Source organism: Penicillium hispanicum, assembly GCF_028827665.1.
Source record: "Penicillium hispanicum strain IBT 35686 chromosome Unknown utg000005l_segment0_segment0, whole genome shotgun sequence".
NCBI lineage: Eukaryota > Fungi > Ascomycota > Eurotiomycetes > Eurotiales > Aspergillaceae > Penicillium > Penicillium hispanicum.
The window spans coordinates 578,743-595,901 of NW_026623197.1; the positions used below are offsets into that span (position 1 = coordinate 578,743).

General features: G+C 50.2%; 6 protein-coding genes across 6 annotated transcripts; 3 read left to right on the top strand and 3 right to left on the bottom strand.

Annotated features, from left to right (window-relative positions):
* Positions 1 to 248: 248 nt before the first annotated feature.
* N7459_005671 (putative C6 transcription factor) lies at positions 249 to 2,837 on the bottom strand (the record flags this gene model as incomplete). The annotated part of the gene is made up of 6 exons (XM_056944855.1): positions 249 to 368; positions 439 to 611; positions 660 to 1,937; positions 1,992 to 2,202; positions 2,266 to 2,632; positions 2,728 to 2,837. 6 exons carry the CDS (start codon positions 2,835 to 2,837, stop codon positions 249 to 251), a joined length of 2,259 nt encoding a protein of 752 aa, XP_056799190.1.
* Positions 2,838 to 3,620: 783 nt separating this feature from the next.
* Positions 3,621 to 5,337, top strand: N7459_005672 (uncharacterized protein; the record flags this gene model as incomplete). The annotated part of the gene is made up of 7 exons (XM_056944856.1): positions 3,621 to 3,703; positions 3,756 to 3,954; positions 4,014 to 4,323; positions 4,372 to 4,963; positions 5,028 to 5,032; positions 5,081 to 5,150; positions 5,205 to 5,337. The coding sequence occupies 7 exons, from the start codon at positions 3,621 to 3,623 to the stop codon at positions 5,335 to 5,337; spliced, it is 1,392 nt and encodes a 463-aa protein (XP_056799191.1).
* A 2,332-nt stretch (positions 5,338 to 7,669) lies between these two features.
* On the top strand, positions 7,670 to 9,892 carry N7459_005673 (uncharacterized protein; the record flags this gene model as incomplete). The annotated part of the gene is made up of 10 exons (XM_056944857.1): positions 7,670 to 7,724; positions 7,796 to 7,803; positions 8,060 to 8,230; positions 8,280 to 8,311; positions 8,367 to 8,453; positions 8,508 to 8,727; positions 8,781 to 8,959; positions 9,033 to 9,399; positions 9,441 to 9,740; positions 9,809 to 9,892. 10 exons carry the CDS (start codon positions 7,670 to 7,672, stop codon positions 9,890 to 9,892), a joined length of 1,503 nt encoding a protein of 500 aa, XP_056799192.1.
* A 1,395-nt stretch (positions 9,893 to 11,287) lies between these two features.
* N7459_005674 (RICIN domain-containing protein) lies at positions 11,288 to 11,821 on the top strand (the record flags this gene model as incomplete). Its single annotated transcript, XM_056944858.1, has 1 exon — positions 11,288 to 11,821. One exon carries the CDS (start codon positions 11,288 to 11,290, stop codon positions 11,819 to 11,821), a length of 534 nt encoding a protein of 177 aa, XP_056799193.1.
* A 653-nt stretch (positions 11,822 to 12,474) lies between these two features.
* Positions 12,475 to 14,559, bottom strand: N7459_005675 (uncharacterized protein; the record flags this gene model as incomplete). Its single annotated transcript, XM_056944859.1, has 3 exons — positions 12,475 to 13,638; positions 13,694 to 14,478; positions 14,538 to 14,559. The coding sequence occupies 3 exons, from the start codon at positions 14,557 to 14,559 to the stop codon at positions 12,475 to 12,477; spliced, it is 1,971 nt and encodes a 656-aa protein (XP_056799194.1).
* Positions 14,560 to 15,516: 957 nt separating this feature from the next.
* On the bottom strand, positions 15,517 to 16,892 carry N7459_005676 (putative aminotransferase; the record flags this gene model as incomplete). Its single annotated transcript, XM_056944860.1, has 3 exons — positions 15,517 to 16,258; positions 16,326 to 16,789; positions 16,860 to 16,892. 3 exons carry the CDS (start codon positions 16,890 to 16,892, stop codon positions 15,517 to 15,519), a joined length of 1,239 nt encoding a protein of 412 aa, XP_056799195.1.
* Between the last annotated feature and the right edge of the window lie 267 nt (positions 16,893 to 17,159).

Below are 17,159 nucleotides of genomic sequence, written 5' to 3' on the forward strand. Positions count from 1 at the left end.
AATCCCGTCGGTGTTTGGCTGGATGCTATTTAGATCTACACAGAAAAGCCACAATGATCAAGAGTCTCATGCAAATTATGGCCACATGCTCATGGATAGATTTAGTTTGAGCTGTTTATTGGAGAATTGTAGTATCTACAGTGATGACATCCATATTCAGTCTTCTCTTGGAAGGGAATTCTGAAAATCTAGCGTATATATATTTTCGAATCACTGGCTCTTATACCACACCCAACAAAATAATCCACCTAAGCACCGGATGTGTAAGGAGTAAAGTCCATCCCTGTAGACGAAGAGGATGCCCCAGAGTACCAGAGACTGTCCTGGACAGGTGTTTCAAACCCAAAGACACGACTATCATACAGGCGCTGTGATTCCAAGGTTAGTCAAACTCACTGCTGGAGAAACCACATTTACACCAGGGACTGAACTACTTACCCAGTTCAATTGTGCAGGAGTATTCAACATGTCCTCAATAACACCCAATCCAGGGTAGGGTGTTGACTCGGTGGGGTTGTACATGGTAGGCGGCATCTCCGCCGTCGCCGTGGTGAATACCGGGTATGGCTGCTGGTCCATTGAGACGGGCCGTGCTTGGAAAGCCATTTTATCTATGCTCGTTAGCAAAGTTATGCAAGTAAGTCTCACGGATGTCATACCATCAATATGCATGGCTGGTTCGTCGGTCCTCGTCGAAGTGACACTCTCGAAGCTGCTCCCTTTCACCCGCTTAAGCATGATATTCAATGCGACAAAAGCACGTTGCGTGTCAACGGAACGGCGTCGTGCATCTTTGAAGATGCGATGAGTCGTCTCCAGGAGACGCAAAATATCTTCCTTCTCCTGCGGTTTCAAGAGGGCGGCATACCCACGCTCATTTTCCTGCGACAGCTCCAAACAAAGAATCATCGAGGAGAGCATGAAGTCGGTGTTCTGAAGAGAGTTCAAGAAGAACCGCTCCGCATAAATTTGACCACCGGGTAGCGATTCATTGTAAATTTCCGCGTGATATCGCAGGGTCTCCCTCGCAGCGCTCAAACAGACGGATCGCGAGTAAGAAAATTGGCTGCTACTCTCAGCCATATACCGGCGATGGAGAACGATGCGTGTTTTTTGATAGACCAGTTCGAGGGTGTATCGCCGCAAAATCAGCTCCGTTGGGTCGGCAATTGTGTGACTCATCGGTCGCACCTTGAGGAATGATGGTATGAGATTATGCGCTTCTTCGAGCTCACGATCAATATCCATGATTTCCTCATATGGGACGTCTGCTCGGGAGTAAGCTAGGTCGGTGGTCTGACCAAAGATGTTCATAATGCGGACCTTCGCTCTCGTGTAAGAACATGCAGTTCTTTCTTCGTCCGGTCGTGCAGGCGGCATCTGAACGGTGTCTTCATCAAAGTCTGTGTCCAGTAGATTTGCCGGCATGTTTGTGTCGGAGTAGTTCGAATGAATGGTCCGTGGAAGGCCGACCTGAAATGAGACCAAGGAATCAAGCTGGCATAACATGGTCCATAGGCGCCGCCGCATTTCACAATCGTAGGGCGATAGGTTGGGGAAATGGCTCGGATCACGATGGTAACCCATGCGCATCGCCAGTCGGATGTTGATTCCTAGCAGATACGAAACTCCAGCCTGTGCGTCTTGGCTGCGATAGAACTCACTGAGCGCATACAGGAAGAGTGCCTCGCCTTTGTAACGACCTGGAGTGATATAGTTGGCTTGGACCAGAGACTGTGCAGCTCGTTTGCGAAATGTGTTCCAGAGAGAGATCGGGTCGACGGCGCTGAGCGGCAGGGGTTCCTCGCTTCGATGGCACAGGGATACGGCCAATGTCATGATTGCATACAGAAAAGCAACCCAGTTGAACGATGCACTGGTGGGATCCTTCCAGAATTTATCGTATTCTTTTCGGAAGGTTGGTACATGCACCACGACTGTTTAATGACTTAGCTGGCCGGCCGCATGTAGGATCCGCATACAACACTCACCTAGAGATGGCTCAGATGTCTTCAAGAAGCGCGAGACTAGTCGATCGGCGATGGAGCGAGGCGGAATATCAACAAGCAGCTCTTCCTTTGTTACTGGCTTGCCCATCCCTAGGAGCAAAACAGGCGTAGATTCTTGGTCAAGGTCATCCTCGGCCCCTTCTTCTTCCTCATTCTCTTCCTGTTCATCTATGTACTCCCTTACGCCGTTGATCTAATGCATCGAGGACCAGTCAGTGCAATCATTTCATCAGGGCACTGGCGGGTCGATACGAACCTCCTCTAAAATCGCGCGCCAGTTGGAACCGTCGATATAACTAGTCCCTGTGTCCTTCACAATGAGGGTCCCTGTATCATGAGGCGATGGTTTGTTCTCACGATCATTTGCAGACGGAGGCGTATCGTAGCCCACAAGGCCCTCCTGCGGCGGGGCATTGAAGTTGGGTTCCTGGTCATTCGGCTTCTGCTTCTGCGCCAGCGACATGACCAGGTTCTCCAGATGCTGGAGGCGGTCCTGCACGAGGGTCGGACTTGAACGCCCATGCTGGGCTTTGCCCCGCGGCCCGCGACCGACATAAGTGCATGTGGCCGCCTCACCACGCTTCTTGCAGTTGGTGCACGGGTATGTGCGACAGCATTTCAGTCTGCGTCTGGATTAGCGACTGTAGCGGAGTCTATACAACGACACCAGAGTTGCCACCAGTGGCGCATGAACGACGGCGGCCAAAGCGAAGCTTACTTGCGGTATCGGCATGCGGTACATGAGAACTGGACCCGCGTCCTCTTCTTGGGTGCCGCCGGCGAGGTCTCCGCATTAAGCGGGTCCAGGGCATCGACAGGGTCCGCCATGGGGGACCAGAGAGACCGAAGAGATCGGCTAATAATAGTAACCTGGGGGGAAAGCAGATGTGTGATCGAAGATCAGGGAATAATGCCGCTCGGGGTCAGAACCGGTGTCCACTAGGCGGAGGAAGAAAGTGGTGGGAGAAGGAGCGCGGGAGACGAGGAGGAAGTCGGAGTCGGCTTGGTTATCTCCGGCGCTCAGCCTGACGGGCGAAGATGTTTCCCTGACACCAATTAATGTTGTAACCAGGATCGAGAAAAGAAGAACAAAGAGAAAACCAGGGAAACTAAAGGTCAGTTTCTGGCCTGATTATGCGGGAAGCTACTCAGGCATCTCGATCGTGGGGCTCTCAGGCGCGACATAACAGGGCTTCGGTCGGCGCCCAGTAATGAACGCACGAAGATGATCGCGTGGTAAGCTATCAATGATGGCCTAGGGTTGGTAGTTCAAGTTGAAAAGGGTAATTATCATTCTATTGCTGCAATGGTGGTATGGATGAAGATTAACGAGTTGTCTGCAAGCGTTGATACTTGATTCGAAGTGATTGGAGTCTAGTGTAACTTACCTTCAGATAACCTCGACCTCCTAGCTACACTCAAGATCGTCTCACAAGAGTCTATCAGAATCAGCATTTGACTCCTGCAAAACTGGCTTGCTTTATCTTATCACCACTGAGGTTGTTGACAGACCCGATCCATTGGCTCCCAAGGTCCTTCTTTGTGACATCAAATGGGAGCTACGATCACACTTTCGATTTTTCTATTGTCAAATCTGCCGTGCTGGTGACCATGGAAAAAGTATCAGAGAATGATCCCGCCCACCAAAATGAGGATGGGGACTCTACGCTCAAATCCTCTATGAGTCGGAAAGTGTATGCTAACATTTCCACCTCAAAATGTTCGAGATGGCTAACAATCACATAGAGCGGATTGCCGAGTTCTTCCCCTCCTAACGGTGGCATTTGCTGTGTATCAGCTCGACAGAACAAATATCGCCAGTGCGTTGACAGGAGGCTTCGCCGCTGATATAGCTGTGGACCAAAACACCATCAACCTCGGGAACCAATTAATGTATATCGGAGTCATACTTCTGGAAATCCCTTCTAATCTGGTTCTTTACAAGGTAAGAGAGCCGCAAGATAGAGAGAAATCCTCAATGGGTTAAAGTCTAACAAAAAGCAGATCGGCCCACGCAGCTGGATGAGTGCTCAAGTTTTCATTTTCGGACTAGTGGCCTGCTTGCAGATATTTGTTCGTAACAAGACGGGGTTCCTACTCACGAGGGCAATTTTGGGCCTGACAGAAGCCGGGTATATTCCTGGTGCCATGTATGCACTTTCCACATGGTACTCATCCGCTGAGCTAACAAGTAGAATTGCTGTGTTCTTCTTCGGCATGTTTGGCGGAACTGCAGTCTCTCCTTTAATAGGAGCTGGGCTTCTCAAGCTGGATGGGAAAGGAAGTCTAGCTGGCTGGCAATGGATCTTCTTAGGTATGCCTCGAGTAATTCGTGGGAAGGGGTAATACTGACAGCATCCAGTGGAAGGCATCGGCTCCATTATGATAGCTATTGCTTTATTTTCCCTTTTGCCAGAAAGAGGAGACTTGAGATCGGCGGACTCTCCAGGCACGAGCACTTCGGATGTGGAGAAAAATTCTTTCGCAAAAGAATCCTCAGTCATCCCTCGCAATAATTCTCTACCACTCAGCGTCGTTTGGAGAACATTGAAGAACTTTCAAAAGTGGCCGCACTTCATGGGCACTGCATGCGTCTTCTCGACATGGTGTCCCCTTACGACGTACACCCCAAGTATAATCATGGATTTGGGTTTTAACAGAATCCAAGCCAATGCACTAACCGCCATTGGAAGCTTAATGACTCTTCCGGTTGTTTTGGCTTTCGCGTGGCTGAGTGATAAAACGAATAGACGAGGCCTAGCTGTCATGATTGCTATATCAGCTTACCTTATAGCGCTGATTTGCCTAAGACTACTTGAGCATCACGTTGGAAATTGGAGCAAGTTCGGACTCTGGACAACAGTGAACGGCTTAGCTGTTGGATATCATCCAATCCATAATGCCTGGATTCAGATGAATTGCGAGACCGCCGAGGAGAGAAGTATCAGCGTTGCGTACGTATCCCCCTATCCTGATTATTACTTGAGAGATTAAGTTCTGACAGCCAGGAATTGGCAGAATGTGTAAGGACGATCATGCCATCTCTAAACACCTGTTCTAACTTTGAAAAGTCGTCATGACGGCTACCAGCGGGCTCATGGCAGGAACACAGATATTTCGGAGCGATGAGGCAGCTGAACTGTACGTGATCCTTCTCCAAGTATTCGGGGCGTCACAGAATATTGACTTCTATAGGTACCCGAGGGGAATACTGATCATGATCATTCTCGTTGTGTCAGGCCTCCTTTTCGTCGCGGTGCAACTATTCATCTACTCAATCTCCAACAAACGCAGGTTGGAAAAGGGAGAGAGGCCTAATATTCTATAGAAATATCCGTCTATACCTAGGCATATGAGCAAATAATAAGAAAGCTGCATATAATGCCCTCGTCGGCATTTCATTTTTCTATATCGAAACAGCCCTTGTCCTATAGGTCTACGGGTAGTCAATCCCGGATATAACACAACCTTTGTCCGACGGTTGCACCGCCCCAGATATACTGCTTTGGGCAAGAGCCATTCCGAAATTCGTTATATTACTATGCAGTTATGTGAGCGTATTCAGAAAGTTGAATATTTCCAACGTTGTCTCTCGAGAGGGCCCAAGTTGACCTTAACAGGAACAACACGCAGGCCAAATAAGACTCTTCGGGTATAAGTGCTTTCATCGAGTCAGGTCACTGCAGACGCCGCGCAACTAGGTATGATAATGGTATAGCCAAAATGTGCTGTACTAAGAGCCACGCGTTTTATCTGCTTCAGTCATTGATGCCACATACCCATAGCCCAGAAATGATTTTGTGGCCATTCTCCATGTCGATGACTGATACGATTCGGGTATCTATATATGTAGCCTCAGATCAGATGTCTCTTTTGTCGCGGTGCGCTGGCGTTAGATCTTCTGTTGCCATTTTCCCTATAGCGCAGTCAATTTCTTGTCTGATCCGTCGATACAATCTTTCTGCCCCCTCACCAAATCCATGGTCGACACAATATATAGCCGTTCTATCGCGTGACTCGGCGAAATATTCATGGATGGTCGGACCGAACTAAGAGACTCCATCACACCGACTCGTAAATCATGTCTCGGGGATGAACGAAGCGACATAGAGCAAGGAGCGCAAGAATTTTACTTCCCTCAGGCGGAAGGAGTACCTGTCTGGGCGAAACAAGTTTCAGGAATACGTAGATGACTTCCCATCCCATCGCGAGTCAGCCGGGCGAGTGCAGAGCAATTAGAAAGGTAGAGTTGACTCGAATATCCTCTAGTTAACTCCTGGTGCAACGACTAGCTGGGCACTGACTCGTGTTTCAAGGTGAAGAGTGGAGAAGCCCCCAAAACGAGCGTCCTTTGATTGACCTCTTAAAGATGAGCTTGAAAGGGGAATAAAACTCCCCGTCAAGAAGACCAAGCTGGATTGCGGATGCCTGGGGAGTGGAAGTCTAGTAGATATCTAGGTATTTTACAATATATTTCATGTCAACTCGTATTCTGTATTAATCCTACTAGACAGTCCAAAATCGCCTTCCTGCACCCTGCCCTGCCCCCAACCTGCGAGTCGACGCGCAACAATTTGCGGGCCAGTTGATTGAATGCAAGCCATCTAGATTTTGCCAGGTCTGCACTGCGCGAATGCTACAACATTCTCGAACAAAAGGATTCTCGTTCACCATTCCCAAGGACTTTTTTGGGAAGTTGTCGCGTCCGCACCGCAATCGGGTGTATGGTCCAAATAGGAAAGGATGAGAACTGTGACGATTCTGAGGTAGAGGAGGTGTGCTAAAATGTAGCGCCCGAGTCCAAGCGAGGTTTGCCCGAGTCATGTCGCATCCTTTGAGGCTAACACAATTGAAATATAAACTTACTCCTGGTCCGCCCTCGACGGAAGTTGGCTGTGCTGGAAGACGCGTCTGTATGAGCAACGTGAACACCTCGAGAGAGCTGGAATGCATCCGAATAACTGATTAGGGAACAGAGTGCCAGGTTCATCACAGTGGGGCTCAGCCTTGCCTTTGGAAGCGCGGGGGCCAGTGTCTTGACATCTATGCCTGGGTGAATAGCAACACGCTATACAGGTAAGGAGACCAAACCGAGACGAGGTGAGTCTGAATGGTAGAATCAGTACCATTAGCGATAGAGAATGGAGAAAATCTGGAACTTCCAAGGTGAATCGATGATATGCCTACGTAGCCATTCCTCCACTTGGTAGAATTGGCACATGTCATTTTATATTACAGTCGTCTCGTCCTGAACAAAAGGATTTCCTATATATTTGACACACTTTCCCCCACTCGGAAAGCAAGCTTTTGTCAAGCTCGCTCCTTCCACTGTATAAGCCAATCCCAAAGCGAGTCATATATAAGTACCGATCCTTGTGGAGCTGTTCCCACGCCACCCTGGAATCATCGTGGGCAAGAGGGCATCCGCAGCAGTAGTTAACTACCTAGTTGGTTAAAATCCTCGGAATGAAAATTATCATGCCATTGGATGGAGATAAAGGTGGTTCTTAGGCTAACTATAGTGAAGGACCGATTCCAGAGTAATAATAATAATATTCCAGAGATATCCGCCGGATCGGATCCTATAAAACAGCCAAGCTCCCGGAATTATACGTTCTGCTCTTGCACATTTCTCGCCTCTTTGATCAGCAATTGAGAGAATGGGTCACCGCACAGGATCGCTCTTCTGGGCTCTTCTTTGGGTCTCGATACTCGGTAGGTGTCTCGACACAGACCTCTCACCGTCAACATCCACCGAAGTATTAAAAAATGCTGACATGAAATAGTCAGCACTGTAAGCGCTACAGGAAGCCCAGCTACAATTACTCTGCCAAAAAACCGGGCTCCGCAGAAATTTCGGACGGATGGATCGCCTAGCTCAGTAGCGATCAACCTGCCCACTCCCTCTATATGCCACCACAGATCAAGGGGGATTAGATCGTCAAGATCACAGGTGGCCTTTATCTCTACACCACTGGTGCCTCCTCTATTCCTACCTTACGGGTAGCCTCATCTGCTGCTGTATGCCACCCCAAGTCTACCGGGATTAGATCGACAAAAACACGGGCGGCCCCTACTTCTACACCAGGGGCGGCCTCCTCTACTTCGACATCACGGACGGCCTCGACTCTTACCTCGTCGGCGATTTTGACCACATCATCTGCGTCCTCAACTTCTACTTCGTCTACAACTTCAAGTACAGCTACGACTACACAAGTCTCGTTCCAGGAGGCGTGTCATGTGGATGGACAAAACAACAAAACCTGGCAGGACCTCATTATGCCTGAATGGGTTCAATTCCGGTAAGCACATCTCCATTTCGACGGGTTTGAATTCTTGCTGACCTGTGCCCCTCAGGGCAAATGAGATTCCTGTCACTAATACGGCTTCATTTTTGGAAATACTGGCAAACTACGCTGGGGCAGAGGAGGTTGAATGCGTCATGTACGTTTTATGATATCTATCTAACCGGTAATGACGCTAAAACTTGCATTACAGAGCCGATGGGGGACACTGTCAGTTAACGGGCACATCTCAATCGTACTGCACATCTTCTGCCGAACACGCCTATGATACTTTTGCAGCAAACGCAGCAATCAATGCCGCCGATTTTGGAAACTTGCTTATAGATTCAGTATGGGAGGCCGGGTTCAACACATCGCTTCTGTCGGAAGACTTTGTCACAGACTTCTCTCCACAGAAGGTGGTCCATGATATTGTATGGAAGCTTTTTCCTTGGACGACTAGGAAGCCAACTGACAACTTTTCCAGACCGACGAAATCCTGGAGGCGCTCACAGTAGGGTTGATAAGCGTTGTGAGCGCATTTATCAGTCCGCTTTTGACCGAACTCTTGGATATGGCTGCTGTAACGGGTCTCTATGACATCCTCAGTAGCCATGACAGTGTAATCAATTTTGCCACAGATACTCTGACTTCCGCTAGTGAAGTGTGAGTCCCCTGCCCTACCTCCCAGCTCTCAATCCAGCTGAGGTGACTAACTAGACATGGTGACATGCAACAGAGCTTTGAAGGATTTCGCCCTAGAAAGTGATCTTGGAGCCATTGTGGAAAACGAACTTTCAACACTTTCATCAGGTATCCAGAATTACTATGATGGAATAATCAACGGCCCTGCGTACAACGATGCGGCCGACTACAAATACTATGCCCTAAACAAGTCTGGGCTCCCTCAACTGCTTGCTTCTGGGCTCTTCGCCGCCCCAGTAACCACCTTGCAGGCGAAGCGCATAGAAGAGTCGACCAACCAAGGGTTTATTGGAGCCAACATCCTCACCGTTTACGAATTAGAGGGCATCTACGTAATCGGCACCAACTATACCGAAGCCTATGGGTCAAACTCATGCTCCACTAAGCTTACCGATGACGTTGTCCGTGCTTGCAACGGGGACACCGCTTATTCTTCCTGAAGGCCGCATATACATACCCGTTGAATGGTGCCTCCGAGATCGTTGGCATAGATAAGCTTTCGAATTATCAGCTGAGTCTTTTGGACATCGCCATCGCGAGCGAGTTCTCCTATGAGCAGCAAGGATATGACAAGTGGACAACTTCCTCGGCCATCAAGACCCTTACCACAATGCAGATGCCCAACAAGCTGTTCTCCCACCTCCCATACTGCAGGTTGACGGCAGACGACTTCAAGAACATATATAAGCGGGAGGATGTCCCAGAGGTCGAAGGGAACCATTGCACCCAAGGAGATGCTGTGGTGAGTGCTCGAGTATTCCTTTCCTCTACGAATGACGTCTTGGCACTCTGCTAATCTCTTTCTCTTAGTGTCGACTGAAAACTGCGGCCTATGAGGCATGCCCAAAACAGAAGGCCAATGGTAAAACTTTCCCCTTGACATTTTCGAAATAACCCGACTATTTCCTGTCGGACTGGGTTGACCCGCTGGTGGTATTGACATTCTATCGTGTTACCTATACATTATACTTGGGGTGATCTAAAGAGTGTCTGGGGCTTGAGGCTTAGAAAATTGTATTTGATAGGTGGCGCTTTCCCGCCCATAAATATGAGGTGATTCTAATCACAGACGTAAAGATAAAAAGCAATTCATTCTAGCGCTGCAAAAATCTAGAAAATCTGATGTTGTAGCTTTTGTGACTGAATATTTCTTCGGTCGGTATGTGGGACTGTATAGGAAGGAGGAAGTAGGAAGAAGAATAAGAAGGAAGGCCGGCACAGAGACCATCTTCATTGTTGCAGGAGAACAATAATGGCGAGACTTCGCTAGCACCAGATCACGTCAGTAAGTACATACACTGCACGTCGGACACCGAGAAAAGTTATTGACCGAGACTTTCTGCAGTGCGTGAAGCACGGTAGCTCCTGCAGGAACTGCGTACAGGGATTTTACCCAGAGTTCTTTTGCTTCCAAGGTTGACCCTACCAGAGCTGTTGCCTAGTCGATAAGACTACGACCGCTTTCATCTCGGGCCATATCCTCGCGCTCTAGGAAGTATAGCCTAGGCAGCTCATACGCAGCGAGGTTCAAGTATTCCAGAGTCGAACGGGAGGGGGGCTAAGCTGTTGGTCCAAGAAGACAAATAAAAAAAGCTGCCTATTGGAGTCTAGCAACGAGGAACTCGTGTACATACTATTGATCACCATGTAGTGCATTTATTAGGAAACAATCTGTTTTTCTTTTTTATGGCCCACTTCTGCTGATCATCGGTTTTGAAGACCACATGGTGATTGGTTGGCATCACTGCAGATCGAAAGATTCGCCTCGATCTTCTACAATAATGGAGAACGCCTTTTAGTGCAACGATCGCCATGAAACACCGAGTCCGGTTTGTGGGGATAATATACGTGATGCGGCATTCAATATGTCTATTTCCGAAGGTCAAACTAGTAGGCAAGAACCTGAAACCCTCAATTATCACATCTTGCCTGTCTGGGTCCGATGAGTTCCTACTGCCCAAGAACCTATTGCAGTCTCGGGGACCTGGATCGTGCAATGACAATTCCAACTGATCGATCTGCCTCGTTCCCATCCGGCACGGGTGAAGGTGCCTGCATACAGGCGGGTCTTCGTGTGACGAGAGCACTTCCAATTACGAATCTATTGAGCTCGCGTACGTACGCCTGCGCAGATCAGTTCGTGAGTTGACGATTCCCGGCCTCCGCAATGTTGAATCTATGTGAGTTGAATACTATAAAGTCCACAGCATTGAGCACTCTCTTGCCTCATCATCCAAATCCTTTCTCCATCCCACTCAGTCTCAATCTCTACAACCATTCCGGCACACTATGAAGACTGTCTTCGCTCTCGGTGTTCTGGCAGCTCTCTGCCAAGCAGCCCTCGGTCTCAAAGGTGGCATCTACACCATCCGCTCCGCCAGCAGCGGCAACAGCTCGTTGCTGACCGCAAGCTCCGAAGGCAAGCCCCTCGTCTTCCGGCCTGATCAAAAGAAAAACGATACCCAGGCTTGGGCTTTCATTCCAGTTGGAGCGAATGGTCGCACTTTTCGGATCCACAATCTGAAAGGTGACTTCCTTAACTGCAACGAGACTGAGGGCGTGCCTTGCTATGCCGGTCTGACGCCTCAGGTCTTTACCGCAGAGTCTGCGGGAGCAGACAAGTACGAGCTGGTCGATGAGCAGGGCACTGGCTCGTTCCTGCAGGCCTCGTCCAACTCGACGCTGGTTTTGGCGGACTGGGACCCGAGTCCCAGTCCCAGCCAGCAGTTCCATGTCGTCCCTTACGTGTATGATCTCAGTACCTTTCCTATGGCACTTGAAATGTGGACTGACCTTGCATCTTTCTACCACAGACCCCACTAAGGGCCAACCTTTGTCGCAAAGAGATGGTGGCCGGCTCCATCTTAATTGAACTCGCTACAATCGGCCGTTGCCAGGTACTGGCAGGTGGAGGAATGTCAGAGTTGGAATTTGACAGCATCAACTGCAATATCGGCAAAGCTACCAGTTGCCAGTCAAGTGAAACGCTGGTCTCCTTGTCGCTCTATACTTTTCATACTATCTTCTCTAATGCGCAATCTTTTTTCCCCTATTCCTTGTTGTTCCACGTCGATTATTCTATTGTTCTCTGTAGACTCTCGTGGTTGCTGATATTTCCTAAGCAAGACTGGAAATGAGATGTATTGAGCGTTGTTGTGTTTAGTCTCGAAGGATGTTTAGTCTCGAAGGAATCGAACCACGTAGATGGCTGGTCCCGGCAGGTTGAAGTTCGTTTCCAGTAAACCACGGTATGTTGATGAGGCGCCTCAAGAACAATAGAATCCATTATTCGAAATGGAATTGGCAAGAGAACCCTTTAAAAGGGCTATATTCGTGGCATCAAACACACGAGAGAGCGGGTATCTAACAGATCATGGGTAATTTTGGGGAATATGAAACGCTTCAGCGGAAAACATTGAAGACATCGCTCGCGATAACGTGGGCTCAATAAGAGCATGTAGCAAGCTGAGTCCCGCTCAAAGCCTAACTTGGCCACCGTTCAGCCGATCCCAGTCCTTCTGTCCAAAGGGAACGTAGGTGTTGCCTCGCAGCCAGTACAGCCGATCGTTCTTGGAGACCAGTCCCACATCTACGCCTTCCGTGCGCAGAACGTGCTTTTGATGCTTGTTGTTGCCGGTAGAGTGCATGGCGGGCATGACGCGCAGGAAGAGTGGCGCCGCAAATCGAGGAAGGTTCTTAAGGCAATGGGTGGCTAGACTGTCCAGCGTTGCACGGGACGGCTCTATTGCGGGCCCTGAGGTGCTTCCGCTGGCCATTTGTTGATCCAACACGACAGCGGCGCATCCGGCTCGGCCGTCGTGGTTGGGGAGCGCCACGCCGTAGACGTTGGCTTCGTGGACTTCCGGGTGAGCACCCAGAACCTCCGAGACCTCGCTAGTCGAGACGTTCTCACTCTTCCACCGAAACGTGTCACCCAGCCGATCTGAGAAGAACCAGCGGCCATCCGTGTCCCATCGGACCATATCACCTGTTCGGAAGTAGGCGTCGCCCTTGTTCAGCACGTCGCGCAAAATCTTGCTCTCGGTGGCCTTCGAGTTCTGGAAATAGCCTTGGAATGCTTCTTTAGGGTCTGTAGCGTCAATGACAAACAGCAGCTCCCCAGTGTCACCACGGGGAACGTTCTTGCAGAGTCCCGTCTTCGGGTCCCGCCAGGGCTCTTGGGTTGCATGATCCACATCCACGATAGCCGTTCCACGACTGAAGACGATATTGCCGATAGCACCATTGCGACCAATGGCTCCTGCGGAAAAGTCATTGGACGAAAAGTTCCATTGGGCTGAGGTGCCTTCCGTGGCGGCGTAGAACTCGGCAATGCTTGGGATGTTAAAACGTTCCTTGAATCGATTCCAGACATCTGGACGGAGACCATTCCCGAACGCAAGCCGGATGTTGTGCTTCTTGTCCAGATCCTCCCCCGTAACAAAATCAATCTCAGGCGGAACACCCAGAATATACCGCAGGGTCTCACCCACATACTGGATGATGGTAGCATTATTTTCACGAGCCTCCTTAATGAAGCTTCGTGCAGAGAAGCGGCGACCAACGACAAAAGCCACTCCCTTCATCAAACATGACACGAACCCAAGCAGAAAGGCCGAAGAGTGGTAGAGAGGCATACACTACAAGATGTCAATGTCTAAAGGGTTCATGGGTCCAGGGTCAAGGAAAACCTACCGTGAAGAAGCGATCCGAAGGTTCAAGGTGGATCCAGTTCCCGAAAAACAAACCACCAGACCAGCACTTCTTCCAACTCACGATGGCTGGCTTAGGGAGGCCCGTCGTGCCACTGGTATAGATCAACAGAGCCATGTCGCGCGGGGCCAATCCACTGCGCACTTCGTCATCCTCCCTCACGGGTTCCATTTCCAGAACCTGCGCCTCCACGTCGGGGGTAAAGAACACGACCTGCACCGGGCCTTTTCCATCACGAAATTCGGAAGAACCAAACGTCTCCATCTGCGCCGGCGGGAAGCAGTTGCGCACCTCCTCGTCAACAACCAGTAACTTGGCGGTGGAGGCCCGAACTGAATGGGACAGGGGCTTTCCCGTTAGATTGTAGTTGATGAGTGCAGGGACGGCGCCGATACTCCACAGACCGAGAACCATAAACATGAAGTGGGACGAGTTCATGAAGTCGATAGCAACGATTTCCTTCCGTCGGACGCCGTGAGTCTTCTTGAACCAGGCTCCGTAGCGAAGCACCATGCTGTATGTCTGGTGGAAGGTCCACGAACGGCCATTGTATACGACGAACTCCTTATCAGCAGTCGCGGGAGTGAGCGCATGGTTCTCGAGGACATAGAAGAGGTTCAAGCGATCGTCGCGCTCGGCAAAACTCGATCGTATTCGCATCTTGAGTAGGGACTTGATGAGACCGAGATCGTAGAAAAGAGAGCATTTGGCGTTCAGGTAGGCGGCCGCCGTCGCCGCCGCGGGGAGGGCGAGGCTCAAAGAAACATCTAGAGAGGCGAACCAGAATGATTAGCTGGCTTGGCTGCGCAACCAGCGAGGTACTTACCAGGCACTAAAGGGAACGACATTACGGTCGGAGCACACAGCTCATGAAACAACGCGGGGTCCAGGTAGGCGAATGAAAGGGTAGGATGACAGGCGCAATCATGAGATCAGGCGTCGGCCGGCCGGAGTGGCAGCGTCGAGGTCGTAGAGACCAGCACAAGAATAAGCGTTGACGAGCTATGAATGAGAGACGGAAAATACAGAGCGCAGCACAGGAAAGTCCGGCATAAGTAGGCGGGGGAACAGGGAACAGAAGCAGAGATGGGGAAAAGCAAGTAGGGATTGTGAAGATGCAAGTTGCCTCGGCACCGCGCCGATCCTGGTTCTAAGTGGCGCCGCGGAGTTAAGGGAGCGGGTTCGCGCACCACTGGCTCTCGACTTGGGTACGACATGATCCAACCTTAGTAGAGCTATATAGCATTGATGAGTTCGATAGGTCTGCCGCTATCGCTAATTAAATAGTTTGACAGTATATGGCTTTCTTAATCGTCCTCAATCTTCACACAGGTTGCGCATTCCGAAGCATAAAGTTTGTTGCACCACCTTCACATGGGCGAAGGGCTCGGCATATTTTGCTGTTTGAGATCTGCAATCATCATGACTGAGTCGGTAGTCTATTTCCCCACCGAGTTAGCATCGCGAGGTACGTCCGCGAGTCTCTATAGAAACCCGCGATCGGTGCTCAATGAAGTAGAGGCCAGCAGCAAGCGAGTGCACTCTCTATTTCCGCCAACATGGCATTGAGTACACACTCTACAACCGTCAGTCTGCTAGTAATTATGTATATAATATTAGACCGAGCGGGTTGTAAAAATTACCACGGTCTTGTCAGAAAGTTGTTTTGTTGAGGATGCAGTGTTTGCTGATCCTCGGCCAGGTATGTACCACATTATATATATCGTGATCGACGCCAAGCTCCAACAACAAATTTGGCTTGTTCCCAGCTGGGATTATGAATCGATCCCTCCACACACTATTGGCTACTGTGACGCATTCACCTTCACCTTCTTCAGTGCCGGGATTTCCTCGTAGCTCTCATCCATGAATTCCCGTAGCGCTTCCAACCCCTTTTCAAGCACCTCGGTCTCACAGACATAACCAATACGAACGTAGCCCAGGAATTCCTCCCCACCACCGAAGCAATGGCTTCCGGGGACAAGCATCACGCCCGTTTGCTCCAGTAATCTCTCACAGAAAACGACATCGTTCACCGGCTTCCCCATCTTAGTGAACCGAACGAAAGCAGTCGTACCTGCGCGAGGCTTGATCCATTCACATGCCCAGCGATGAGATTCGACGAACTTCTCCAGCAAAGTAAGGTTTGTCCGCGCCAAGTCAAGATTTCTCCTCAACAGGCTGTGGATACATTCTGGAGCCAGCGCATAACTGGCAATGGCGTCGTCAATTTGCCCAACAGAAATAGTGGTGTAGTCGCGGGACGAGGCACAGGCCTCGATGATTGACCTATCTCGAGATGCAATCCAGCCGACGCGCAGGCCAGCGAGGCTGTATGCTTTGGAGATGGACCCCGTTGCCACGGTGTGCTCGTAGCCGAGGGAGAGCAGAGAGGGAGGGAACTCAGAATCCATCGGGCTGATACTGTGGAAGAGAGGCCGATAGACCTCGTCAGACAAGATCGTGATGGAGGACTCGCGTGCGATCTCGATCAAGTCCTCGAGGGTGCTGCGAGGAATGATGGCACCCGTTGGATTTTGAGGATTGCTGCAAAGTAAGAAATGATTAAAATTCATGTCTCCGATGCCAAAGAAAGCCAGTAAGTGGGACCCACTTGATGATGATGAGTTTGGTGTTTGGCCGGACCAGTCCCTTCAGTTCCTCGATATCAAGCTGCCACCCTTCTGTCTCTCTGGACTTCCATAGGCTCACCTCAGCGCCCAGCGAGGCGGGAACCGAGTAGAGCTGCTGGTATGTAGGATAGTGGCAGATAACGTGGTCGCCTGGCCCAACCAAGGTATACAGGGCGAGAAAGTTAGCCTGGATGGCACCAGCAGTGATCAAGACATTGTCCGGCGGCAACGGGGTGGGTGTCTTGACCGAATACAAGTTGGCCAATGTCCCTCGTAGTTTCTCGGAGCCACGAATGGCACCATACGTGAGCTTTGTGGCTTGCAGCTGGGTCAAAGGATTGGAGTCCTTGTCCTCGGACAATTCCCGGAGATCGTCGACAGAGATGGATGCGCAGCAGGTCTCGGCAGTATTGTACTTGGCCGTGAGCTCATACTTGTCCATCCACTATCTGACCGTTAGCACCGTTGCTGCGCCCTCTCGCAGAGCTCTGTCGGGTAGAAATGCGGGGATGTACCTGCTCGACCGCGAAGGCTTCAATCTTCACCATGACGGGCAAGGACCGGGACGATTCTTGAATCGAAAAAAGGTGCACAACTTGCCTCTCGGGAGATAAGCGACTCAACCGGGTCGTAAGTGCTGCAATCTGTGGAATCCCGATCGCTGCATCTCCGAGGTCTCGAAGCCAATCTGCGCATCACGTGCAGTCCCCGCATGGGGACGATGCATTTGATAATCCTCGAGGGGAATGAAAATGGTGAAAAGAGGCATTGAAGAAGGATATATACGTGAGATGCATGCAGCAACATCATCCGAT